This window comes from Fundulus heteroclitus, chromosome 12 (assembly GCF_011125445.2).
Source record: "Fundulus heteroclitus isolate FHET01 chromosome 12, MU-UCD_Fhet_4.1, whole genome shotgun sequence".
Lineage (NCBI taxonomy): Eukaryota > Metazoa > Chordata > Actinopteri > Cyprinodontiformes > Fundulidae > Fundulus > Fundulus heteroclitus.
Genome location: NC_046372.1, coordinates 36,339,358 through 36,366,868, shown reverse-complemented (window position 1 = coordinate 36,366,868; position 27,511 = coordinate 36,339,358). Strand labels below are relative to the sequence as shown.

Below are 27,511 nucleotides of genomic sequence, written 5' to 3'. Positions count from 1 at the left end.
CCAGAGCACAAGGCATCATAAACTCTTAAAAACAAAAATCTAGTGGACACTACCAGCATATGGTCAAATAAAGACAAAAGTGACTCACCATACACTACAGCATTGTTATTCTCTAATAATCAACTATTTCTGAACTCCAAATTTATTCCAGTAGAATGAATGTACTCAGAATAAATGTTCAGTTTTTCGTTTGTTTTTCTTTTTTTTCAGTGACATTATGCCAATGCAATAAATGATTGATATATATTAGGTCTTGTTACACATCTTTACTAGAGGTGCTAGTAGGTGTAGAGAGGGTAATCTCTTGGAATTTAAGAAATTATTTTTTTACATTAATTAAAAGCTGTACAATAAGTTAGATAAAGAAGCATTCCTAAATCTATAATGTAATCTCACGTTCATTCATACATGTCTTCCAAGCATGTGGTTGGTTAACAGCTATCAGGTTTTCTGCTGCTGAGAAGAGCTTCAAGGTGTTCCTACCAATCTGGGGCATATGCAGTATTATGTTGGCAAAAACAGCGCAAACAGTAACCTAGAACAAACTGTTCTGAATCAGCAACTGGTTTGGAAAAGCCAAACCCACACTTCAGGAAGTCTGGCCGTATTTGTACATCAGTGCAACATGTAAACATTCTGGTTAGGCTTGTTAGTCAATATTTGAAATCAGAAACTTCCTCATTAGATGAATACCTTCAGTATTACCAACCATTTTATTTCTAGTTTTTAGCAGCCAATTCTATAAATCCCTGTTCATTTTGGCAATTTATTTTGGTTATGTGAAGCCTAGCAGTCACCTTGAAAAAAGATAAACCCAGTTGGTTTTAGATCAAATTGTGTTGCCGGGGCTAAACACAGTAACCTGTTTTTCCTCTTACCTACACCTTTTAAAAGAAGATTAGGAGCTACGGTCTTTTGAGCCACTGGCCTCTCACAGGAAAAAGTCATTTCATAAAATATTTCAGCATTTGTTCTTTCATTTCTCTATATTTAAAATATCAAATGCCACCAACATGAGAGTGCACTGTGGATTTACTGCAGTAACCCACTGCCAGGCATTCAACAAACTTGTTGACCAAAACTTTCAGTTATTATTGCTATATTGACTTGGTGGTTCCATATACATAAATGTGCTTTTGAGATTTGTGAAGTATCCCCTTTCACAAGTATCTATCAAAAATGTTAAACTGAACAACAAAATGAGTTATTGTTTTTAAATTCAGAATACTATATTCTATAATACAACACTACAGTTAAAAACAGTAAGAAGCACTAAATTTTAGCCAAAGTTTTAATGTAGGAGAATTTCTCCGTTTTGGTTTACACTCACCTTTTTCTCTACATTGTCAGTAGTAGGGCCTTCTGTCCTTCTCTCTACCTAAACACCTCTCTGTAAACTCACCTGGCTGCCTTGAAAAGGGCCAGTATAAGCCAATTGTACTGTCTATTCCCCGCAAACACAACGTGTGCGTAGCAGCCCTATCCATGTTTACTGTAAATGGGGCTCTTTGTTATACATGTTTACTCAGTCTTTGACAGATTAATCCTCATATATTTACAAGAAACCTGATGCAAACCTGTCCATTGTCCTCGTAGAGCCGGTGTCCCACAAAGGCACACGTGCATGTACACAAGTCTGTTTAGTCTATTTAGCTCCTAGGTCCTACCTAGCTTGCAAGCTATAAGCCTAACTATCCCTACTATTTTCGGACTTTGAATCATGGCATCATTGTACACATGGCGGTATCACCATCACCATGCCCTAGTTTTTTAATTATTTTTTTTTTTAACTTAGAACTGAACTCTGGCGAGACCAGATCCCAGCTTCAACTTCCAGGAAATATCAAACGTAACGTTAGCTCGCGTCCTAGCTATAGCTATTATATCCTTTATTGTCCGTCAATGGGAAAAATCAGGTGTATCAGTGGCAAAGTGACATGCAAGTCAGAGCATGCAGGTTCACACAAATGTAGAACTGCAACAAAAAGTAAAAAATAGGAGGCTGTAGAGTGAGGGCCGTGTATTCGTCGATTCGTCGATGCATCAGTGTATCACATTATACCTGGAAGTAGGGTGCATTCCCATGTACTCATAAGCTGGATTTCCCCACTCGAAAATGCAATAAGAACACCCACTGAAGACCATTTTCAAAAATTTTAATTGCTTGAAAATATTGTCTTTTACGTTCACCTCATCCCTTCACCACCACCCCACAAAATCTAGACAATAATTGTCAATTTTATTGTTTTAGGGCGAAACAGGGAGCATTTTGTATTTACACTTACTGCAGTGCAGCTTACAGCCTCAAAGCCAATAGTACTTGCCAATAGTTAACACAAAAGTAGAATTCTAATGTTGCCAACCATCATAGCCTTGTTGTCCTTTGTGTATGCCACTGACACATGTCTTACCCAGCTAGATGTAAAAGGGTTGTGTGCTCACTGACAGCAAGTAGTTCTGCACGTCGCACTATGACATTTTCGGCAGCCTAAGCATGTATAATTCAGACTACTTTTGCTATTTGGATCTAATTAAACGAATACATTTCAAATGATCTTCCTTTAGTATATGTTTTAATGCTTGCTTTCTCCAATATCCCTGCATGTTTTGACATGGCTTTGTTTTTTTTGGAAGGTCATTGCAAACCCAAATATTCAATATGGACACTTCAAAATATGATTGTGATAGTTGCAGTTATAAACTACTTTTTGCAATTTGCATTTTATTTAACCAGTGGCACACAAAGTAGAGGCACACATAACAATTATTCAGGAACACGTTACTTTAGTATTTGAGCATATGAAATAAAGATAATTATAGACTGATGTTGGCTTGTGTTGCGACTAGTAGTTAAGGGCAAAACAAGTAGCAAATCCCACTACAACTATAACACAAGTTCTGAGGTCTGACTTCAGATCCAAATCCAATGCAGCATTAATATCAGTTTGTCTCAGATGTCAATGTCTGGCAGGGATGAAGATCCTTACAAATACTTTATCTCGGCCGCACTTCTTGAAATATGTACGTCGAAATTAGGTTCAGTGGCCATAATGACCGAGCCCTGGCCATTGTATTGAGTTTGGAATTGAGTGAGTCAGAGTAACACAGAACATAACTAAAAACAAACTTGGTCGGTTTAGTCACGTGACTAAACAGACAGTGGATGGGAGCTGGCCTGTCCACATTAGAAGCTGACAGGGAGAGATATATCTACCAGATGGTTCTTCCAGGCAACCACCTGACAGCCCCGGGGGTTATGGGTGGGGTGTGAAGCTGTAACATGATGGTAGTTCCCCGCCCTCACAGCCACTGTGTAAAATATTTCCTCCTCTGTATCCTCATTCTCGTAAACATGTGTCACACACCGGAGCAGGGACGTGCTTCAGTATTTAGGTCAACGGCTAACAAAAAGCAAACTGAAAAATCTGTTTAGACATTCTGAAAAACTGAAAGTTACACTCAAAATTTTGTACAACTTTTGATTTTACAGCCAGGATCACATAGATTGATACGTATGTATATGATGTATCGACATTAACCAAACTATCACTGTGATATCTGGTATGCACATGTCTTACAATGTGCTAGATGGAAAGTCAAGGTAGCCTTTTTGTGAATTTGAATCTCAGTATAAAATTAAGTATTTCAAACCACATACTGGCATGAAGCTACACATATATCAGAAATAAAAAAAAATCTGACGTATCGGAAAAGCTTTAATAGGGCTGTTCAGTCGCACAGATAATACTGGGCTAACACCGTTGACATGTAAATGGTCACAGATGGCATTTATTTAACGTTACCAGGAGAAAGACATTGTTTATTCATCAAACCAGTCAACTTTGGTCAATTAGCAACTTGAACATTTTGAGAATGTACATCGGACAAATGGCAACAAAAGGTTTATGGTCTGTACGAAATAAATAGCAACGTTGCTCATTTACAGCTTGGCTGGAGAAAAAAAACAACAAAAAAAACAAAAACAAAAAAAACATAAAGGTTAATCTTCATATTTAAAATGGCATACAGATGTGCTGTGATTCTCGTGAACTCACTAACTGATTCAAAAAAGCTCTCCTTTTTAAATAAAGCTTTTCACGTTTAATATGTACCTTCAAGAGCCTGTTATAGTTAAATAAATAGAATGCTTTCCATTTCTAACATGCACATCCAATTTGTCCAGGAAAACTATTTACAGTTCACTGATCCTACACGTCTGCCTCCTTGTTTTTTTTTTTTTTTCTTACTCCTCTACAGGTTTCTTTCTCGTCACAAACGCTCATACGCACACAGAGATGTACAGTCACTCTTGCAGACATGCTGCATCTATATACTATTAACACAATACCTAAATCTATGGCAAGTGATCAAAATGTTAACGGTGAACATGGAAGTCCATGTAGTGTGAAGAAGAAACAGTCCAAACACCACATCTTAACCAGGGAGGGGGTGGTGAGGGGCTTACAAAAAGTTAGTTTACAATTGATCATGCACTGTATAAACTCAGCGTGTTATTTGGCTTGAGAGGTTTTCATCAGTGGCTTCCGTATCTACTTGTTTTCTTTAAGTGAGCAAAGAAAAGAGTGGGAATAAGTAATCCTACCAAATAATCTCTAAGAATATTTAAGTCTTATGTAAGTCCTCGCCACTCTTCCCTCTCCTACAACAAGTGGTTTTGCTATCTTTTCGTAAGCTTCGGCTCATAACCAGGAGCTGCTGGAAGGGGTTGTTTCTTCATGTCCAAACAAGTGTAGAAACTCCCGGCCATGGCGCTTTAGGTTGAGATGGGCAGTTTTTTTTTTTTTCTTCTCTTTTCTCGTGCTGACGCTTTTAGCTCCACTCTTATTCATGATGCAAAGTAAGAGTTCTGCATTGAGTAGAGGCGGTCGATGGGGTTTCCCACACGGGCCTGCATGGAGTTGACTTCTGAGGACGCCATAAAGCAGTCGCTGAGGCTGGTTAAAGAGGTGTCACTGTCTATGTCGTGGAACGCAGAATCGTTGCCTGTGAAGAGAGGACACGGAGCAGCCAGTTAGCAGAATTTAGAGGTGTGCAGGTTCTGGTATGAGTTTGAAAAACACCAGAATTACACAGCATTGACACAATAATTGAAAACAGAATTGTATAATATGATCTAACTGCTCTTATTTAAAAGAGGAAAGTAAAGACTATAGCATTTGCTAGTAGCTACTCAGAATAGTTTTTTTTTTTTTGTAAGCAAGGAAAAAGCCTGCCTTCAGCTGACTGAGCACAAGTGGGGCGTAACAAGAGAAGGGGGAATAGGGATGTGTTCCTGTATGTAAGCAGTGCTGGTTATGTAGGTCTAAATTAAAGGAAATTAAATGGACCTTGTAGAACATCAAGACTTGTCACAGCTTTGAAATCATTTTTGAAGTCTTTTTATACTGGGATCAAAGGTGTGGTGGTGTTTAACTGCATCAGGACAGGGTACTCTACTTTTGTTGCATTTTTTTCCACATGATCTTCAGACTATCTAAGGATGATATTTCCCTATAAGTACTCCTAAGATGTTAGAAAAAAATGTAAGTAATAGCAAAGTAGGTCATGCCGTTAGTTCCACTTTCAGTTCCGAGAACCCAGCAATCTATGGTGAGTGAATCTTTCTCAGCGCAGACAGAGGGTTTGCATAGTGCAGTGTGAGATTAGGTAATGCTGTAATTAAGCCATCATTGTTTTACACAAGTAGTGTTTGAGTGCTGTAGTGTTCAAGCAGTTACATTTTTAGTCATCCTAAATAAGTCCATGTTGACCTGGCTCAGATGTCAATACACTTCTGTACACCACAGTGTTAAATACACAAGACAATGATGGAGTGAATGACTCAACGCAACCAACTCTCCAATGCTTGTTCAGGAGGAGGGATTGCTAAAAAGTCAGTGATTTGAAGCTATCGGCCGTGTTTACTTGAATCAGTTCTTTTAACCAATTGCATTAATAAACTGAACTCGACTGCATTAATTTATGGCCATGATAAAATAGGAATGTATGTAATCACTATGAATCTGTCGATATGATTTCAGTGAGTTGATTCTACATTTATGTACCTAAATTTAATAAATTTATTTTGTAAAGTGCCTTAAGATGACATTTGTTTTGAATCAGCACAATATAAATAAACTGAATTTTATTATTTACTCATGGCATTATAATTCCCTCACCCCTGCAACTCAAGGGGGATGCAGAGCAGTGTGACCGGGAAATTAGTGGTTCTGAAACTGCAACTTTTTAAATCCAGGCATATCTTGATACCAGTAATTGCCCAATGCCTAATCAGAGGGAAAGACATCAGAAATAAAAATTAAACAACACGGGGGTCTGACCATAAAATCACAGTACTCTTGTATTTGAGATTATTAGCAGAGTTGGAAAATTATAATTACTAATAATAACTTTGAGACTTAGCTGTTGTGTGTCATCATAATTGTGAGAAGACTTTTGTTAGATATCATCAAAGCTCACTTTTTGCTGCCCTCAATGGGACGATTGAAAGACAGCGAGGGGGCATGTAAACAAGGGGCACCCTCCTAAAAGATCTGGTTAATAGCAACTGTTTACGCCTTTCATAAAACCTCAATGTGTTATTTCTCTGGGGGGAATAGTTAACTTTATTACACTCTGGATCTTAATGATAGTGTTGCACAAAATGGGGACAGTGTTTTGAGAGATATCTTTTAATGCCTTGCCAATATTGTTCTGCTCCCCAAACCAAAGGAGAGTGATGAGACGAGGGATTTGGTTTCTTACTACTGCGAAGAACTAAATGGAAGCAAATTATAAGGAAGTTATGAACTTCGGGAAATGGTCCCGCTGGGACTCGCTGAGGACATCACTCAGAAATGTGCTGTTCCAGTTACATCCTGTGGACTCAAACATGACTGACTAATTTTCCCGCCCTGCCTTTATTTCCATTTTAATTCTTTCTTGTATCAAACAGAAATCAGAGGCTTGTTGTTTTCCCACTTCTGATCCATTAGCTCACCCTCATTGGACCGCAGCTTCTCTCATGCGGCCTACGCGAGACCACATGTTTCTACTGACATTAGGAAACATCTTCAGTAACATGGCATCTCTCAGAAGTGGAGGCGCGGAGTCAAAACCATATTAAACAGATCTGAAAGCACACTTCAAACCCCAAGTGTTTATGAGAACAGTTGTGTTATCTCATGTGGGAGGAGATGCTGCTCGCTCCTATTGGAGAATGACTTAAATCAGGGTGCTGTGGCCTGAACACATGTCCCACAGTTAGGCACAAGGTTGATTAAGGGACCGGCATGTGTTCGTCTTGTGTGTGTATGTGAGCTGAGTCGTGTTAGGAGGTGGATGCTCACCATATGGGTTCATATGGTCCCCAGGCATCTGTGGGGGGGTGAGTCCCTGCTGGAACGGGTCTGTGCTGTAACCGTTTTGATCCATGGTGACCAGCTGCTGCTGTGGCGGAGCCAGCGGCGTGAAGGAGTTCATCATCCCCTCCATCCGATTGGACATCACCTCTGCATCGAATGGACAACAAGTATTACGGCACGGGTTTACATAAAACACTTCTAATGATGGAAAAAAAAAAACAGAGTGAGTATCAGGAGAAGCAATGCTTTTGTGCAGAGCCGGTCCAGGGCCCTAAAACAGAAATGGATTTGGGGGATTTTAAGATACCATCACGCATCACAACTTAAACAATAGTCCCTTTATATCATCAATGTTCTAACATGTTTGAATTATATATCTATAAACATTAAAAACATAGTCATATTTGATAAATTACAATGTTATTGAAAGAAATGATTAATTTCAGTCACTCAATTCAACAGTGAAACTGAGTAAAGAATGGAAATGATCCACCAGAAATTATATATTCATATATAAAGAATCACAAGGTTGATTTGCACTAACCTTGCCTACAAACTGAATTTGTGCGGTATTTGTGAGTTCACAAACACACAAGAATGTGCAGAACTAGAGTTCTTCACAATATTATTCTTCCTGGTCAGGTTCGATTTGCACAGTTACCAATGATGTATCAAAAATGCAAGGATTTTATCATTTTCAGTTGTAATGGTTACTAAAATATACCTATCCTTTTGTTAGCAATACAATTTGAAAAAAAAAATGTCATTAAAACTATATTTGTTAGCTGAGAAACTAAAAATGTCAAGATTAGAATGCAGCGTCTCAGACGCTCAGTAAAACATGGTAAATGTGTTATATATAACATTTTAGACTTTACAACTGCACAAACAAGCTTTTTGAAATGTTCTGTCTTCATTATATGCGTAGTTCCTGATGGTAGGTACAGTAACTTGTGGATTGATATTTATGATCTTCAAGAATGGTCTAAATGGTTTGTCTTTTGTTTCTCAGATTTCTTGGACTTCCACCATTGCAGCCGTTGCCAAAGCAATACAAGACTTTGGCCGAAGCAGCTCAACGAGTGTCTACTATGTTAAAAGAGCCAATACAGCTGATGAATTGATGAATTGAGACAGAACTTCCTGCAAAGCTTCAGAATAATAGCTTTAAGCATAAATATACTGCACTCTGAACCTTTCAACCCAATTAAAAGAGCTTCTGTGATAAAAAACAACAACACCCTGAGAGTAACGCGTGTTCAGTCTAAAGACTGTCTGTTAAGCCGTATATTAAAGGCAAGGCAAGTTTATTGATATAGCTCTTTTCAGTAACGATTCAGAGTGCTGAAGAGCAGTTGTCAAATGTGTAAACATTAATGAAATTAAACTTGAATTAAAACATAAAGAAAACACATCAGGTCATTAACCTTTTTAGACAATTTGCTGCTGGCTTCACTATAATTGGACTACCTTCAACATTTGAACACTTTTTCTATATGCAGGGACATTTTAACAAAAGCATAATATTGATAATGATTTGGAAACACTAATTATGATAACTACATTTTCATATAGCAACACTCCTGACTCTCAAAAAACAGCATTTATATTTGTAAACCTTGTTCGGTAACTATGCTACAATTGAGGCCTCCTGTTGGTTTAGAGGATATGCAGCAGTTGCATAGTTTCCTTCTGCCTTGGGCCGGCTCTGTCTGTCTGCCCACTGTGATTGCTTTTGAGAAAAGCTTTCCAATACCTGGATCACTTTCCTGTTAGTATTTCGAAGGCAAGCTAGAGCTGTTCTGCCACACTTCCCCTTGACAAATACTGCTTTTGGCTGCGTGAGTGTCAAGAGGGACACAAAGATGTCTCGTTGCTTCACTCCTCAAGCCCATCCCCCGCATGATTCACTTTCCAGCGGTTCTGTAAAATGATGTCTGTCATTTATTTTGTTAGCCACCAGAACATAATTCCCAACTTTGTTCTGTGGTGCTCTTGTTTACCCGCTGACATACTTGTGCTCGGTTATCCTGCGTAATCACTGAACACAAATTTGATTACGGCACAACACAGCTAAGCGACGAGTGATTTCTGAGTTCTTGGTTTCCGAACAACAAGACTTGCTATAGCTTAATCCGTTCTGATCGATTGTATGAATCCTTAAACTTTTTCCCATTCTGTCACGTTAAAAACACAAACCTCACTGTATTTTATCGGGATTGAATTTAAGAGCAATTTAGATAAGCATTAGTTGCAAAGAGGAACTGCCCTGAGCCAAATCCTTGTAGAAGAACTTCTCTATCAGCTTACCAATAGGTACCAACATCTATCTTCCCATCAACTCCAACCAGCTTCCCAGTCCCTACGAAAGTACAACATCCCTGCTGCGTAATGCTGCCGCCTCCATGCTGCACCATAGCCATTGTGTCCTCAAGGTCATGTGCACTGTTTGTTCTGTGGCACACAAAGTACTTTAAAAGTAGGCAAAAATGTTTAATAGTGGTCTCATCTCACCATGTTGATGATGATGTCCTCTACATGGGTTGTTGCTAATTACTGAACTGATTTCATATGGTTTCCTTCTCGCTACCCTCCACGAAAGCAAGATTTGTGGCCTACGTGTCTAATAGCTGTTCTGCAAACAGATAATCCCATCACCGCTGTGGCAGCTTTGTAAATTTGCATTTGTGAGATACTATTTTCATTTTCAAATAACGGAGTGAACCATGCTCTGTGAGCTGTCCAAGGCATAGGATATTGTTTTCGTAGTCTTACCCTGTTTTAGGCTGTGCTTTATCCCCAAACAAGGTCAATACAGAAGATAATTGCTTGCAAGGATTCAAATTAGGCATGTTGGAGCAATGGATGGTTGTAATGTTCCAAATTGTTAAAAAAAAATAACATTTGCCAGGCCCTGTATAGCCACTGTGGGCGCTGGGCCTGTGCAGGTCGTACCTTGGCCAAGCCTCTGGGAATTCTGCTGCTCTTGTTGTTGCTGCTGTCTTCTTGCCAACTTCTTCATCTGAAACGAAGGAGTCAAAGTTGTGAAGAACTCCCAAAACTAACATGCTGTCTTTAATTTAAAAAGGATGCTCCTCGCTGTTCACCCTTGCGTGAACTGCCTGAAAGCTCTATCTCAGCACGCCTCATTGTCGAGTATCAAAGGTTTTTGTGAGATAATCATCAGCAAAGAGGAGGGCGTAGACATTAAATGCAGGAATAAGCTAGATTTGCAACTCTCTGCTCCGTTCTTTGCATTTTGAGAGAGGAATGCGGCGATAAGTTTAGCACACATGGTTGCGGTGATTTAGGGGCAGGACTCTTAAACAGAACGGAGCTGTTATTTTAGATGAAGGGTGTCGGGTTTAAACTGGTATAGGGTATGTCTCACCTTAGCTCGCTGGTTCTGAAACCACACCTGGACCACTCGAACACTGAGTCCTGTTTCTGCAGCCAGCGTCTCCCTCACCTAAATACACAAAGAAGGAATACGTTCAACATCCCACACAAAGGGAGAGAAAAAATTATCAGATCATCTGCCACACTTTTTTATTCGAACGAAGAGTATTCCGAATGGTGTAGTCTTTTTTTGGTTATTGCCTCTTAAAGGTTTTGGAGTGATTTCAGCTCTTGTTTTAGTGTTTCAGGGCTGAAGCTATGCAGGCAGTTCCCCCGTCTCACTGTGACATTTGGTGCAGACGGACTGTGTTACTACTGCCTGCCTCGGTAACGCAGAACAGAAAACCGTTTCCCACATCAAAGCTCTGCTCAGAGCTTTAGGACGTTTTTTTTAATTTGAGGATTTTATTTGTCAAACTACTGTAGGGCTTTTAAGTCCTCACTACCCCCCAACCCCACTCCAAACAAAAAAAAAAAAAACTAAACAATTAAAAATGCAAACATCCCACTTTGTTGTAGAGGTTTATTTGTACTTTCCCTTACCTTTCTACAGGGTTTGGACGAGACCTCAAAGGAGGCCTTGAAGGCCCGTCTCTGCTGAGTGGTCAGAATAGTCCGTGGTCGCTTGGGCCTCCTCGGATCCTTCCCATCATCCCCTTTGCCTTGGCTTCCGATGCCTTTCTCTGGTTTGATGTCCAGCTCCTCATCGTCACTTTTCTCTGCAGAAAAAGAGCCATTTGTTTGCATAAATGAATCCAAATTTGGACGAAGCAAAGCCTTTTGGTTGTTGACAGACTGCTAATTAATGTATGTTTTTACTCCCCCGCGTTGGGTGAGGAACAAACGGCCAGTCAAACAAGACACATGTTTTTGATATTTTATCAATTTTGTACAAAAGGAAAAAGGCATGATTAGACTTTCAGAAGTTTGTGGAGAGTGCACTGAAATGTGCTCATATTTTTTACCGAACTGGACACGTTGTCATTAGTAATTTATTGCTTTCAGCTTTGCCTAATTTAAACTAAATCAGTCTCTGATAAGAATACTTACATCATGTGTGCCATGGAAAAACCATTGTGGGCTCATATTGTAAATGCATCAGCAGGAAAACAGTAGGTTTTACTTTGTTGCCGTGTTCAATGGCTGATTCAGTTCTGGCTTCTAAAATCTGCAACCTTAAACCTACACGTTTCATAAATTGTTCTTTTAGTCCATTGGTTTTTGACGGTTTCTGTCTTCAAGTCCATAAACAAGAACCTTTTTCAGGAAATAAACAAGTATTACTGAAGGAGATTAACATATTGCTGAAAGGAGACACATCATCCACTAGTTTAGTCCTTAAATACATTTTGTTGTTTAGAGTCTCTAAGAGGGCAGGCCATGTGACTTTAGTCTATCCAGGTACTAAATAGATATATTTTTATTCTGTTTGGGTCATATTTTCAACCCATTCAGTTTTCTCTGTTCCATTGTGTTTTTTTTTTTTTTAAAACAATCACGTCACAGTATTTGTTGTAGAGCTGCTAAAGAAGTTCATGGACTTCCGCCTTCCGCCAACTCGCAAATTATACATTTTAATTTTCCACTGCAGTTTTATAATCCAAGATCAAGGATGCTGAAGATACAAGTGGATAAGTGAAAATATTCAGTTGTTGGGTGTACTACCCACATAATTCATTACATTGTCTCCAGGATACTGCAAAAATGGCCGAGCAGAGTGGAGTGAAACGTCTGTGACCTGGAGGAAGGCGGGGAGGGAAGTGCCTCCTTTCCAAAATGAGTTCCTCTTAGACACACTTCAGAACAGGGATAAAAGAGGAGCTGAGGAGCAACAATAACGAGGAATTCAGACCAAATCATTGCAGTTCCTTTTATACAGATAATAACTAAATATTAATTGTTATATGTCCCCTTTAAATTGGATTTTTAGTCATGTCATCCTTGGCTTTAGGGATACTAGATGGTGATATCTATTGCATTATATTTCTTGCCATATATCATTCTGTAATGGCCAATAGGACATTTTGGGCCTGCTTTGATAAACGATGATTAACCAAATTTGTACTGTGAGAAAAAGGGGTTTTGCACACAGCAGGAGGTCACTCAGTTCTATCCCATTTAATAGTGGAAGGGCTCAAATGGGGATCATCTTCAAACCCAATGGGAAGAAAGTGTTATGCAAAGTTTCCAAATAACAATGTACAATTTCATTTACCAAAACGTGATATTTTAGCATTTTATGGTAAATAATGTTTAGAAATCGCAGTAATACTACTAGAGTCTTGTACAAACACTACTGAAACTGCACGTTTGAAGTAGAAAAAGCTTTGATCAATAAGTAAATTTGACAGATTCTGAAGCATTTATGGTAAGTTCAACATTAAATGTATAATTTTTGCCACATTTCCAGAGATCTCACATATATCTTAAACATTGTATGCTGTTGCGCCATAGATGATGAGTAAGCACCCTGAAAGGAGGAATTTCATTTGTAATGTGAATAAAAAGAACCAAACAAGAAAAATACATATGGTTATACTCGTAGAAAAACATCAAACTGATTTAAAAGTGAGTTTGATTATTTTGTATAAAAGTCAGACGAGTATCATTAAACATTTATCTGTACACACACAACAAAGGAATACGAAAGTGAGGGATTCCAAATCTGGAGCAGCATTGCTGATTGATTTTTTTGGGGGTCTCATGTCTGAAACTAGAGGCTCCTACATAACGGCTGAGTGTCTCCCGTCATCTGGTTCTGATATGTCTCTACATTTCTCTACCAAAAACCCCGTTACGTCCTCGACATGCCGAGGTTAACCTCGGCTCATGTCGACATTCCCTCCGTCTTGAAAATGTGGAGACTCCCAAAGACATGTGTGAGTGATGCGCTGGGACGCGAGTAAACGATGGGATGGGGTGGGGGGGGGGGGACAAGGAGCAAATATTCCCACAAGTTGACAAAAGTTGACACAGGCACAGATGTATTTGACAAATTCCCGCTTTTGTGAATGTCTAAATGTAAGCCAGATGGTGGCGAACAGCGAGGCTTGGCGAGATGCCTCGTGGTGTGTGCAGTCTATAGGCGAGGAGCACTCGGGCTGATAAGAGCGGAGGTGCAGGCTTACTGAAGAAAGGCCCCCCAAATCCCTCTGTCACTCATCGTGATACAGTAATTTAATTCCTTCCAGCACCAGATCCTGCCCACGCATGGAGAGCCACTAATGCAGGGTGGCTTGGCTTTGTCCTGTTTCCACTTCCTACTGTATTATAAACCCACGCGCCTCGCTTGGATGAATGCAAGAAAATCAGCCGCTGAAGAGCTCCAGACGGAGCCACAAGAGTAAATGAGCTCAACATCGTTGAGCGTGAGCATTATCTCAGACGTCTCAGGAATTAATAATTCTAATGATAATATAAGATTAAAGTGAGTTGGGTTTAGATTTCTCATGGAGGGCCCCTACGTTGACGAGTGCTGTGATGGAGCAGAACATACTGAATGCAACACCTCGGTGCCAGATGATGATAGCACCACAGTGCTGTTCTCACTCTGCTGTGAGAAGGTGCTGGGGGCTCACCTGAGTCTGAGTCATCCGGGCTGACCGAGCTGAGTAAGTCTTTCTCCCTCTCGTAGTCGATCTTGCAGAGCAGCTGACCCTCCTTCAGGACAAACTCGTCACCCTTCCGGAGCTGGCGGTCGCACACGCAGCAGCAGAAGCAATTCAGATGGTAGACGCACTCCAGAGCCCGCATCACGAACTCTGTGGGGGCGATCTTCTCCATGCAGCCGCTGCACTTGGTGGCAAACAACCTGAGGATGGAGAACAAAAGCCCACTGTTTAAAACGGCATAATGTCACTTATTGAAGAAGAGACGCAGTTGTTTTGCTTCGCTTTTTGCAAGACCGACCCAAAACTGACAAGAGCACAACATTTCAGATGACACCGGCATCAATCGGGAACCACTGCTCCAAAAATGTCTCATTTAATGGTTTGAATGTTATCTTCCATCTTGAGTTTAATAGTCCACACAGGGGATAAAAAGCATCACTAAAAATTGTTTCACAAAAATGTCTTCTGCTTGAATGCTTCACTCCACATTGTCATCGTGAGTGGTTTGCAAAGACATATTTAAATGTTAAAAAATAAAAACGTTTTTTTTTAAAAATCTTATATTTCCAAATAATTATAACAAAGCCAAAAGAGAATATTGATAACGTTGAGGTTTCGAGAGCCACATTCTGTTTAAGAAATGCTCTCGGGTCCACCTGCTGGTCCAGAGGTCCTAAACAACAGCTTAATTTGCATCTGTCTTGAGCTTTTTTTAAATTAGGGTTAGGCTATTATTTATTATTATTCTGCCCAAAATAGCTGATAAAAATTAGTCCTATGAAAATAACTAGAGTAACTATTGACTTTTAAAAAACTGGCAGCATGAATGGATTGTTAATTTAGCTGTCAGAGTACCAAAAAAAAGTAAAAAACAAAGCAACTGGACTTGATATCTGTAGTAGAAGACATTTCGCATCCTCTCCAGGAAGCTTTCTCAATTAAAAAAGTCGGGAGTAATGTGGAGTAACAAGCTTTATATCATTGGCAAACAAAGGCCTTGTAATGAATAAGATAACATGCAAATTCAACCGAAACAGGTCCACCCCTTAGTAATGGGCGGTCGTTAAAGACATTAACCAGCAGATTGGACCGAAACTGGTCCACTCCTCTGTAACGAGGAGTCGTTAGGGTCGTTATTGGCCTGGCTTCTTACCATCTGTCCTGAGGAGACAGGACAGATTACTAAGGGGTGGACCTGATTCGGTTGAATTTGCATGTTATCTAAGCCATTACAAGGCCTTTGTTTGGCAATGGTATAAAGCTTGTTACTCCACATTTCTCCAGACTTTTTGAATTGAGAAAGCTTCCTGGAGAGGAAGCGAAACGTCTTCTACTACGGATAACAAGTCCAGTTGCTTTGTTTTTTACTTTTTGTTTGGAATGACCATGACCTGGATGACTGAGAATCTTCACCAGCACGCTGTCAGAGTTATGTTTTCTACTGTTTAACACTGTTTAATGACATCAATAAATGCTGCGCTTATTCTCAAAATATGATAGAATGGAATCAATATGTACTGTTTAACAGCTCAGTTACATTACTCAACGCGACTTACCCTTTATAATGGGTTATTTTTATTTTTTGAGGCTCTGACTAGGTGCAGAGAAAGATTTATTGCAAACAAATATTTTTTAGTACTGCTTATTGTTAAGTTTGTCTTTACTATAGTAAAAATAAATATCATGATAAATTTCTATTGTATATGAATGTATTTTAAATTAATTTAGATGTTTTCTTCAAAGTGCTTGTGGCCTTTCTTCTGTAAAGCTTTGGTCACCCATAGCGGTTTTTATTGTTTGTTTTCTTGACTAGCTTCTTGACCCCTCTAGGCAGCTTTTGGCAACAACTCATATGTCAAAATTTCTAGGGTGGACCCAGCTCTGCGTCAGTCTGAAAAGAACTATCCCTTTGGAAACCTAAAAAATAGGCTGGTTTAGTTTCTGCAGCAGCAATTTTCAAACAACGCGACCCCACTATGGAGATTTTGTTTTGGTTAGATATCAGGCTGAGCTAAACTTCCCTTCATCAGTCACCATTGGAAATCTGCAGGCCAAATGATAAAAAAATCAGATTCTCATTTCCTATTTAATAAAATTATTAAAGCTAAGAAATTTCACAATTTTCAGCGTAAAAACAAACCTGCATGCACTTAGACACACTTTTTTTTCCGGTTTTTTTTTGCTTTTATGAAATTCTTTCTTTTTATTTTGTTGGATTTAAAACTACCAGCTGTATACAATAATCTGATGTCTTTCAATGTTATGGTAGGAACCGATCAAAGTAGCAGTTGACAGGTCAGACCTAAAATCAAACTAGAAATCGCTAATGTCCTGTGAAAGCCTGATCATTGCACATCTAGCTCTTTCATTTCTATGGTTCTCTATATGCATCAGATAGCATATCAGAGACTGTGATTCATTGCTTGCCTACCGTCCGTGGCTCCTCTCTGCGTCTAATATCATGCTCCCTGCCCTGCAACACTACCTCTATCACCATTCCCCCAACAGCACCTCCATCTTCTTTTATATCCTTTCAGCAAAGATGTTTGCATTGTTTTATCGGTGACTGAGTGGCATTTAATTCGCACTCTGTTGTTCAGAAGAAGCTACGTTAGACCGAGCAAGAGGGCAGAGGAGTGTGGTTTGATCTTGTCCGGGCGTAAAAGCTGGATTTATTAGCGGCTTCTGTGTTTGCCCTGGTCTGGGAGACAGCTGGCAACCGCCTATCTGTTTGTGGTGAACATCTATTTCATTGTGCTGGAGGCGGCGAGAGGAGCAGTTGACATCATCTGCAGCTTCACGAAAAGGATGAACGATAGTGATGAATATAATGTGTAAATATGAGAGCGAGGGGAGAGCAAAGGACAGTTTTGTCATGCTAATGCGGTTATAGGTACTGATTGAGTGCTGATAATGTGTGTGCGTTCACACGTGTGTGTGTGAGCAGCTGTATGCGTGCCGAGAACCCGTGTGCTTTTGTTCTTAACTCCACATTAATTATAGCACAATCTATTAGTTATTTTACTATTTCCGTACCATCAATCCACTTTAATAAAAATTACAACCTTTTCTTCCAACATAAAGATAGTAGAGCGTCAAGTTCATGTTTTTTTTATTTTTTTTATTCATCATACAGCTGTAAAACAACAGAGATGTCGGAGTTGGCGCTCACGGGGTTCAAAAATCCTTTAATCTTTCATTTATTACAATAGGTTAAGAAGATTATTATTGAACTATGGGAAAACCTCAAGGATAATCCCTTGCAAAAGAAATGTTGGCATGTTTCTCAAACATGCTGCGCTCTTGTGGAATTGACCTGCCAACCTGGATCTGTCCTCTAAACAACCAAGTTAGGTCCATGAAGAAACACACGACGGCAATTAGATGACAAGAAAGCGAGAGAAACGTCTCATCCTGGGTCGGATTTAGGAGAGTGGAGGACAATTATCTTTTACTCAACCAGAAAACACAGCAGTTTAATAGCTTTTTAGGCTTTGTTCACACGAATACAGATGTTTCCTCTAAATAACGGTGGTGTTTCTGAAAGGCTAACGATAGATCACATAAAGGTCCCAGAGACGTGTTTCCTCTGCTGGCGAACATGCAGGCTGGACCTGGCAGGAGTGTAAAACATCTAGCAATGTGGCTTTTCTAAGACCCTGACTTTAACTGTGCATGTTCCTCGAATCGCTGTCTCCAGCGTTGCATTTTCCCTGCATATCCTCTGTGTGCTGTGACATCAGAAAAAACTGAATGTGGTGGAAACCATGTTAAAAACATGTGTACAATGTGGGGAAAAAATGCAAAGCTTCCGTGCAAAAGATAACCCAAACGAGGGTCTCCCACAGCATAAGTCTGATGTTATGGCATTTTTTTTTATGTTTTTGAAGCTCAAGCAAACACAACTCTCCGTTATCAGATTTTATTCCTCTGAAAGCTTGGAAGCAGTGACGTTAGTTTTCTTTTTCCCCTCCTCTCAGTCGTCTCCATCCTGTTAGTCACACCCCCAACAGGTGGGATTCCTTCCGGTTTAGCGCCTTTATGACCAATTGTTTCACCAAATACTGCTTCTAGCATCATATTATGATGTAGGATTAAACACAAATTTCTCATTTGTGCTTGGCTGGGGGCTGGAACCATCCATCCATCCATCCATCCATCCATCCTTCCATGGTCTCTACCCGCCTATCTACGCAGGGGGCTGGTGTCTAACTCCAGCAATCATTAGCAAGAAGGGAGGACACCCTGGGTAGGTCACCAGTTCATCATAGGGCGGGCTGGAACTAATTGTTTTATTTTCGCCTCAGTTTCACCGATTTTCTAGATACTCAATTGAAATTGAGAGATCTCCATTTCATCCCCGATCAGAATTAATTTTCTATTGAAATTTCTCAAGAGTATGAATCATGAATCTTTTCGGGCTTATCTGTTTGCTAGGTTAGGTCAATTTACCAGTGATTTCGATGTTGCCACGCGCTTCAAACCACACTGGAATGCGTCCATATGATGGGTCGATCTTGCCTAGGTTTGCTGTGGTGCTGTTAAGCTCTTGCTAAAGTCCAACCCAGCCACGGTGACTCATTCCGCCAGTAAAAAAAAAAAATTAAAGTACTGAGATGTGTCTCTGGTTTTCCCGGGGATTAGAGAGCTACATGCTGGGATCAGGGAAACAGAGGTGATGAATCTGTCAAGACGAGTTCCCAGCTCTAACTCCAATGTTTAGCTAATGATCAACGGCTTAGGCTCAGAAAAGGGGAGCGAAAAGTTTAGGAAATGACTTGTTAGGATGGTTTTGATGCGTCCAGCGAGCTGCATTCACCTACGGATGCCCTCTCTCTCTCTCTCTCTCTCTCTCTCTCTCGCAAATCTTCTCATCTAGATGAAAACATTCTCATTCAACCCCCTTTTCCTTTCTTCTTTTTCCTCGCTGGGTCTAATCTTGTAAGCCATTATTTTTCTATTTCCCCTCTCTGTCACTTTGCATTATTTTTGCTGCTGTAATTCCCATTCGTCCCTTCTGGAATCTTCCTGTCCTGCTTTGTCCCCGGGTCTAATCCGGACTTTCTGCCTGTTTTCAGTCCCCCAGTCCCCATTCTCAGCGGGGTTCAGATGGAATAGCCATGCGTGACGCCCCTTCTATGGCAACCACACCTCCACAGGAAGGCAACGGCCGACTTTTCGGATGGGCAGAGAAGGCCTTTGAGAGGCTGGCAGCAGAAGTAAATCCTTCTCTAAGGAACAAGGAGAATTAGCAGGGAGCAGCGGACTAGGGATTTAACCCTACCCCTCTTCTTTGAAAGGCACAGTCGGTCCCACTCCTGCGGCTAGCCACAATCAAACAGAGGAGGAGCGGGGAGGCAGCAGTGGGGAGAGGAGAACACAAACTCCCTGAATGACACAAGCAGTGGATTGTGGAGGAGCCTAATCCCACTTTAATACCTTTCCAAGTTCAGCTGCTAAAGAATGCTCTTAAAAACAACACCACTGTGTGAGCAGTGAAGGTTGACCAGGGGGAGGCTTGCCATTCAACCTCCCTAACATTACCTGATTAGAGGTTTGCGGGCCGGGGCTGCTGGGCTGGCACGCCAGCGGGAGACTGAGTGGAGGATGTAAATTATGATTATAGAAATAAAAAAAACAACACACAAGCAGAGGCAGGGGATGACGTTAGCGGCGTCGACAGGCCGCGCATCCCTCTGCGGGGATTCCTGCGACGCCGTAAGTGGCTCCGAATCAAACCTAAAGCGAATTAGGTCATCTTTAACCGGTTTCTTGTTCCCGCTGACCCCCGCGATACGAGCTTGCGGCTAAAATCCGCTGTCTGATCATTCGGCCGCTTCGGTAACAGGACGCCCGGTGTTGCGAGTCAAGCTTGTGTGTAAAGGACAACACAAAGAGGGACCACCAGCGTGACAACTCCTGTCCTGTTTTTTTTTTTTTTTTTTTCTTCCTCCCACACCTGAGCGCACAGATCGAGTGATGAGACCCTGCTGCCTGGATCAATGGCTGCATCTCAAGCAGAGACCTGTCAATATTTACCCAGGCCTCCTCGGAACAGGACTCATAAATGAGAAAGAAAAAAAAAAAGCGCCCATCTCAGCACATACCTCGGCCCCTGTGGAATCATTACGTTGCTCTTTTTTTTTTTTTTTAAACCTCGTACCTGTAATCCCTTGTCCGCTCTTTCTCACATCATCACATCACCTCTGTGTGACGGATTACCACCCTGTTGAGGCTTGTAATGCTAAAGAAAATGCTAAAGGAAAAATAAAAGAAAGCATAGAGGGCAAAGCAAAATCCGAAAGATTTTATGTCTGATGAGCGGCACGGCGAAAAGTGCAGTCGGGGGAACCTCGGCTCATCTTCTGCTTCTTTCCTCCAGGCACTTGAGAGACCTGCGGCCCTCTCCCTTTGAGCAGATTAAATGCAACTTAGAGTGTGACAACATGTTAAGCTCGCACCACGTGTCGCCAGACATTTCTCCTCTGCAGACTTTACATTTATTACTTCTGCCGCAGTAGCAAGCGTCGGGGAGGACGGGACGGGGTGAAACAAGAGGAGAAGAACGAGAGAGAGAGAGGAAAGAGGGAAACCAAAGGGAGGAGGGGGTTGAGTAAAAGGGGGCTGCTAACGTGCTACATTTAAGCAACACGTGCAACAGCCTCACCTACTCCCCTTTTGCTTTTGAACAACGCTCTGAGAAATACTATAACAATTTAGGGGAAGAATAGCCAGGGCCATTATGTCACCGCATCCCTTCAAAAGACAGAGGAGGAGGATTATCCAGGCAGCAGCTGTAAGCTATTACTTTGAAGATGGGCTGTTTGTGTGTGTGTGTGTGTGTGTGTGTGTGTGTGTGTGTGTGTGTGTGTGTGTGTGTGTGTGTGTGTGTGTGTGTGTGTGTGTGTGTTCCTTTGTTTTTTTGTAGGAAGACATGCGGCCGTGCCAATCATGCGGAGGTGAGGCCTGCGCAGCAGCTCATGGAACAAACTCTCAATAACTCAATATGTAGGGAAGGATTAAAATAGTTCAACACTTGTTTGAGTCTTTCATAGCATAAAGCTGTTGTGTTTCCCCATTTAAAAAAATAATAACTTTGTTGCTTAAGGAGATTAAAAAGCAAAATACTGAAGCAGAACCCTTTAACCCTACCTAAAAGAAAAACTAAAGCCATGGACTTAAATCAACTTCTTGAAAACAGCTGTCAGGCCATTTATCGGAGCCTTTTCTTGTTATCCTAATTTGCCCATTTTTTTCATTTGATCTCAGTTGGAAATACACTGCTTTTCTTGCGCCTTCATTTATCAGACAGGTGATAGTTATATTTTACAAATACATTCTCCGAACTAGTCAGTGATAAAAATTCTTTATCAGATTATTACAAACTGAAAAGAAATATTGAATAAATGTCAACAAACATATGTTTCCTTTTGAATGATGGATGACTTAGAACAACCTAATAACTAATCTAATAAATAAAAGGTCTTCCCTATCTTGCCATTTATGTTGGCATATTATGTTTGTTATGTAATGTGAAGAAATGTCATGTCTTTAAACTCTTTCTTCCACTTTAAAGTGCTGAATAGTGAATGTGTACGGGGATCAAGGTCATGGAATTCACTTTGTTCTGTTGCATCAGGATGGAGCATGTTCCTTTGTTCATGGTATCGCCATATAGTTTATTCTCACCCCTTTTTTTTTAGATTTAAGGCTTGATCGACCATCTGGGATTGAAATTTCAATTACCGCTGAGCACCACCGATTGGTTGGATAATTATTAGCAAGACGAACACAAATGTAGGTCGCTCCATTGGTTTCCCTTTCTGTTTCAAGCATTTGTGGTGAGTGAGTCTTTGTCAAACCAGACTGTGATTTCATGGGGAGATTGCTGTCATTTTTGAGAAGCAACTGCTTCAAATTCTGTAGCAGTGGCACACAAGTGCTGCATACGTGGTGTATAGGAGCTTTGCATTTATATTATACAATTAGGTAAACTGGAAATTGCTTTTGAAGGCAATGGTGCAGTGTCTTTTTGCCTAAAACTGTGTATTTTCCCAAATCACTGAAACACAAAGTAGATACACAATGGCGTAAAATGGGTAAGATATTGAAACTACAATACCTCTGCCTTTAGGATTGAAAGCAAATATAAAACTCACTAAGCATAATCAATAGCACTAATTAAAGGGATTGTAAAGTTAATATATACAGTAATAGTTCTGCTATCCATAGCAGTCATATTACCGAGTTTGTAGAAAAGTATAGACATCCTCAGAGGTGGAAAAACTCCCCGTTAGAGAGTGTGATCCTCTGTTTCAGTTCATTTTAGCTATTGTAAACAACTCAAATGGAAAATGTGTGTTTCAGTGAGATTTGGACAAAATGTTAGCGGGTATTAAAGCTCCACTCTTACACAGGCGACGATTAAGGCGATGATTAACAGCTTTCTCAGCCGAAGAATGCTGATGTCATTACGCTAAACTTATGTTAGTTGAGACAGTCTGCTGTATCAGTCCCGCTGGGACTCCTCAAATGTGGAGTAAACTTTTCCAGATCTTACCTATAAGTGACTGTATGGGAATCGTCCCAGTAAATTCACAATCAGCTGATCGGGAGGTTGTTTGACGTTGGTCTACTAAAGAAAACAGCAACACAACAGCCGTCTGTCTTCAAACAGGAAGGCAGTTATTATTCACTAATTTGGCACTCATTTCCAGTTTGAATTACATTTAGTCAAACAATCTAAAACCAGGTAAAACATGTGACGACTATTAATATGACGACAAATTACAGATGAAACTATTATTGTTCATGCCAGTCCAGAACCTCTTTTCAGAAAGAAAAATGAAAGCATCTCTTTCATGGCTTCACAGTGAGCACATGTTTTTATCTTCCTAGAAACCTTGATGAATTACTTGACTTTAGGTTTCTATTGACTGAATTCTTAATTTAAAAGTGTTTTTTTTTTGCCTCTTTACAGTTATCCTGGTGAGGCACCTCATTTTGTGCTCCTCATGCGGCTGTGTTTCAACAGCCGCATGAGGAGCTAAAGGTGCAGAGGAACAACATTTGATAACCAGATGTTTGGCCTCCCATTGATGAACAAACCTCTGCAACTTCAACTGAATGTCATGAAAATTACTTTGTTATGCATGGCCCTGTTGTCCTCTTCACGCAGCAGAGGCTGGATGTTGACCACACTGCCCTAAAATAGCAGCCCTGGATTCAGCTAATACAAGAGTGTGATTGCTTGCAGAGACTCTGATGACAAAAGCAGGTTGGACACAGCTGCTTGTGGATGTAAAAAAAAAAAATGAAGTAACAAACTTCAGGCCTGCTAGGAAAGTGGAGCGCCAAACGAAAAGTAGTAAGGATGATGCGATACGAATGAGCAGCCTCATTGGCTGACTTGGTTTCATTGTATCAGCATTTCTCTTTGGAGCACACATTCATGGAGAGTAATGAAGCCAAATAAAAAGTGCCATCCTTGGGCTCCCGAGGGCCAGCTCCAGTCAGCTCTAAAAGCTGCTTAATCACCATCCCTTGCTTACCACATTAGCATAATAATGGCCTTTAAATTGAGGCTCTTTGTTTTTTAATTAAACTCCCAGCAGGTAAAAGTAAAACACATTAACAGGAAATGTGTACACCACTAATGGCCCAAAGGTGCCTTCTTCATCACGCGGTTCTGGCCACAGGGTCCGGCTTGTTCCCCGCGCTGACGTGCGGCGCCGGCTGCCTGCAGGCTCACAGGGGACGAATGAGACGAGCAGATTGCACTTGGCATAAAAAAAAAAAAAAAGATATTAGCAGAAATGTGTTCAATGTGTTACAGTTTGGAAATGCACCTGCCCTGCCTCTCAAAGGAACACGCACTTAGTAATAGCTGCTGAACAGAGCAACACTAAACCTGTAAAAAAAAAAAAAAAAAAAATCTAAATGTGCTGGTTACAGTGAGACAGGAAGGATATAGTTCCCGGATCTAGCCTAGCCTGCTATTGTAAAGATGAATCGAAGGACTACATTTCCATGGCAGCATCAGCTGCCAGCAGCTCCTCGAACGAAACTCCAGCCAGACGGACATCCCAGGCTGCTCTCTGCGTAACGGCACAGCTGCAAAAAGAAATCCTAAGCCTTATGTCGTCATCGCAGGGAAGATCTCATTCAAGGCTTGGTAGATTGCTCAACACCTTAAATACAGCCTGGAAGAAATATCCGTGGCCTGCGCTCCAGCTCGGCCCACCAGAACGTAGAAACATGCAAACTGGGCCCTCATCTTTTCATGATGTTGCTGTTGAAACAAATACTTTGAACTAGCGCCGAGCTGTGAGACGCACAGGAGCACAAATGAAAGAGTCGGGCCAGAAAACGTATCAGAGTGACTGGATTTTTCTTTTTTTCCAGGCGGTATGGAGCATGGAGAAACAAAGCGATCTGGCTTTTCCTGTCAAATACTGACTCATCGATCATTGATTTCTTTGTTTTTTTTTAAAGACTATATTCTTTAAAGAGAAAACCATATGCTACAAGTGTTTTGATTGAGGGAGTAGCTTTGAATCCAACAACAGATAAAAGAAATCAAGAAATCATCCCCAGTAATGCATAGAATCAAACGTGTCAAACCGTTAATGTGAAGTAAAGCTTAGTCTTAGGCTTAAGTCTATCTATCCAAATTAAACTGAATAATGCAAATACCATTATTCCAACCGCAATAATTGACATGCCGGTTTATTTTAGCAGTGGTAGGAAGTCGAAGCTACACTTCATGCAAAGCACGTAGAGAACCGCGTCTCCTTCCTTCCCAAGTCTTCACTAATGGGCCGCCACAGGAAAACGGCGCGGAAATAATCCTCGGCAGCCACACAGGTAGAACAAAGCTCATGGAGTGAAAAGGACAGTGTATTGGGCAGCGAAGGAGGCTAAGTACACAGCTAAATACATGAGTAAGCAGGCGAGCACACACGATGCTGTTTGGACAGCTGCTGTTCCTGAGTATGTAAAATGAGTGCGACATCACATTTAGGCTCAGTTTTTAAAGCCTCGAGCAAACAGTGTGGTCGCACACGCTGCGCTACAGCATCTGTGAAGAAATGATGATTGGAAAGATTTTTTTTTTTGTGTGCGCGCCTTATTTTTATATGTTTAGTTATTCCTTTGCTATTTTTTGCCTGATCATAAGGCAGCGATGCTGTAAATTATAAAACCTCTTCACATAACCATTTTGCCACGTAGCCATCACTGTCAAAGGTGACACGTTTCAACTTTGGTGTCTTTTATATAAATTAAATCCTGAAAAAAATGTGCACCTGACTGAAAAATCTCTTTTTTTTTCTTATTTTCATGCTGGTCTGTGTAACATAAAGGACATCTGGCCACTCCTGAGCCACTGTAAGTGACGATTGCTTTTAAAAGGGAGAGAAACAGCACTCACATGCCTCAGAATTATAAAGTGACTACAACCCCCCAGACAAACACTATTATTTCTTTTTTTTATAAGAGACTGACAGCAGTTTGGGAAATGCAATAATACTTTGGAGCAATAAAAACAATGTATATGTGCAGCAAGACAAGATAAAATCATGGGAGCAGCATCCAACTTCAGGATCCCCCCAGCCCAGCCCCCCCTTTCTTTATTGTAAGAAAAAACAAATGGACCCGTCTCTCGGATTCAGCACCGGAATGGTTAAAAAACAACATTTGGATTGGAGGGCTTCATAATTACTATTGACCCAGAGGTTCTGGGACTAAGAAATAAAACAAACAGTAATATGAGGTGTTCTAAAGCACAAGTCTGCAAATATGCAAAGGCAGGGTCTGGTGGAGAGCATCACGCTTTGGCTTCTTTTCTCCGCTCCTAATCTTTGGGCCCTACACAATATTAAGACGGCTTTGGAGCCACTTGTGACCCAGCTGTGCACTAATGAAAAATTCCACAGCTCTGTGCAGAGGCCAGCGGAGCTTGACCCCTTTCCACCCCGAACCGAGCAGTGTCCATCTTGAGGAGTTTACCAGCACTGAAAGATACTGGATTAAAGGGTAGAATAGGAGAAAGAGAGACAATCTGGGAAAGTCTCAAGAAAAAAAAAAAGCAGAGCGCATTTCCCCTTTTTTTCTTCTTCTCTTCCTGCAGTCTTTAGAATATCGGTGTGAAGTAAAGTGTTTGCCCAGGTTTTAATGGGCTGAGATGATCTGGAGATCCTCGTGACGGGGGGGATTGTTGGATGAGTGGGGGCTCTGTTTATTTAGCAGAGATTCTGTCTAAGCTCAAAATTAGTTTGGAGGGGAGAGAATGTGAGGCGACCGGGAATTAGACGTTGTTCACAAGATCTGGATTCATGTGTCTGTGATCTTACTGCCCTTGATTCTCTATTTTTGCATCTTGAAGAAGAAGGGGAAAAAAAGAAGATATGAGGAGATTGAAAAGCAGGAATGACTTCTCTGGTGGCTAATGCTGCTAAAGTTGGCACTCTGTTGGCTTCAAATTTGGTGCTAAATTACAGGGCAGTTTAACAGTTTTTTGGTTATTTGTGGTTCAATGGAAGCAGAGGGGGTCTCAGAGAGAGAGAGCGGTTCACCCAGAGCACCATTTATGAAATTAAAAAAAGAGAAAACGTGACAGTGTAGATATATTACTGTACTCCCATATTCAGGATATCTACATGCACAATTATTTCAAGGTCACATATTTCATTCAACATTTACCTGGAATATGTTCTAAAGAAAGACATTCCACCTAAATATTTAGTTGTTGTTTTTTTACTCTAACGATGTAAAAAAAATCGTCACTCTTCATTTAAGAAAGCCTAAATAATTTATTCATTTAGCATTTCGTAAATGAACAAAAACGTCATGGATGTGTAAATTGTTTTAGAAAATGACATGTTGCTTTAGTAAAACCTTAATTTCTTATTTAGTTCAATATAGTCAAATATGCAGCAGAGCAGCTATTTCAACCGTTCCCCTTTTGTGGAGTAAATCTGCCCTGACATGATAAGGTAATCAGACCCACCGCAGTTTGCCTAATGCTGAAAAGACACGGCACAGTAAAAAAAAAAAAAAAAAAAAAAAAAAAAAAAGACAAAGGTTTTGTTTTCTCTGTTTGTTTAGAATATTAAACTTCACCAGTAAAATATAATT

The 27,511-nt window shown here is 40.6% G+C and overlaps 1 protein-coding gene across 2 annotated transcripts in view; it reads right to left on the bottom strand.

Annotated features, from left to right (window-relative positions):
• Nucleotides 1-3,698: 3,698 nt before the first annotated feature.
• The window catches only part of lmx1bb (LIM homeobox transcription factor 1, beta b), a 62,245-nt gene continuing 38,432 nt past the window's right edge, over nt 3,699-27,511 (bottom strand). For both annotated transcript variants that reach the window (XM_012866227.3, XM_021318348.2), the window contains 6 exons: nt 14,342-14,574; nt 11,307-11,482; nt 10,756-10,833; nt 10,320-10,386; nt 7,350-7,511; nt 3,699-5,004 (listed from right to left, as the gene is read on the bottom strand). In XM_012866227.3, the coding sequence (XP_012721681.1) occupies nt 4,847-5,004; nt 7,350-7,511; nt 10,320-10,386; nt 10,756-10,833; nt 11,307-11,482; nt 14,342-14,574 (874 nt within the window). In that variant the 3' untranslated portion in view covers nt 3,699-4,846. The remainder of the gene's footprint in view (nt 5,005-7,349; nt 7,512-10,319; nt 10,387-10,755; nt 10,834-11,306; nt 11,483-14,341; nt 14,575-27,511) is intronic.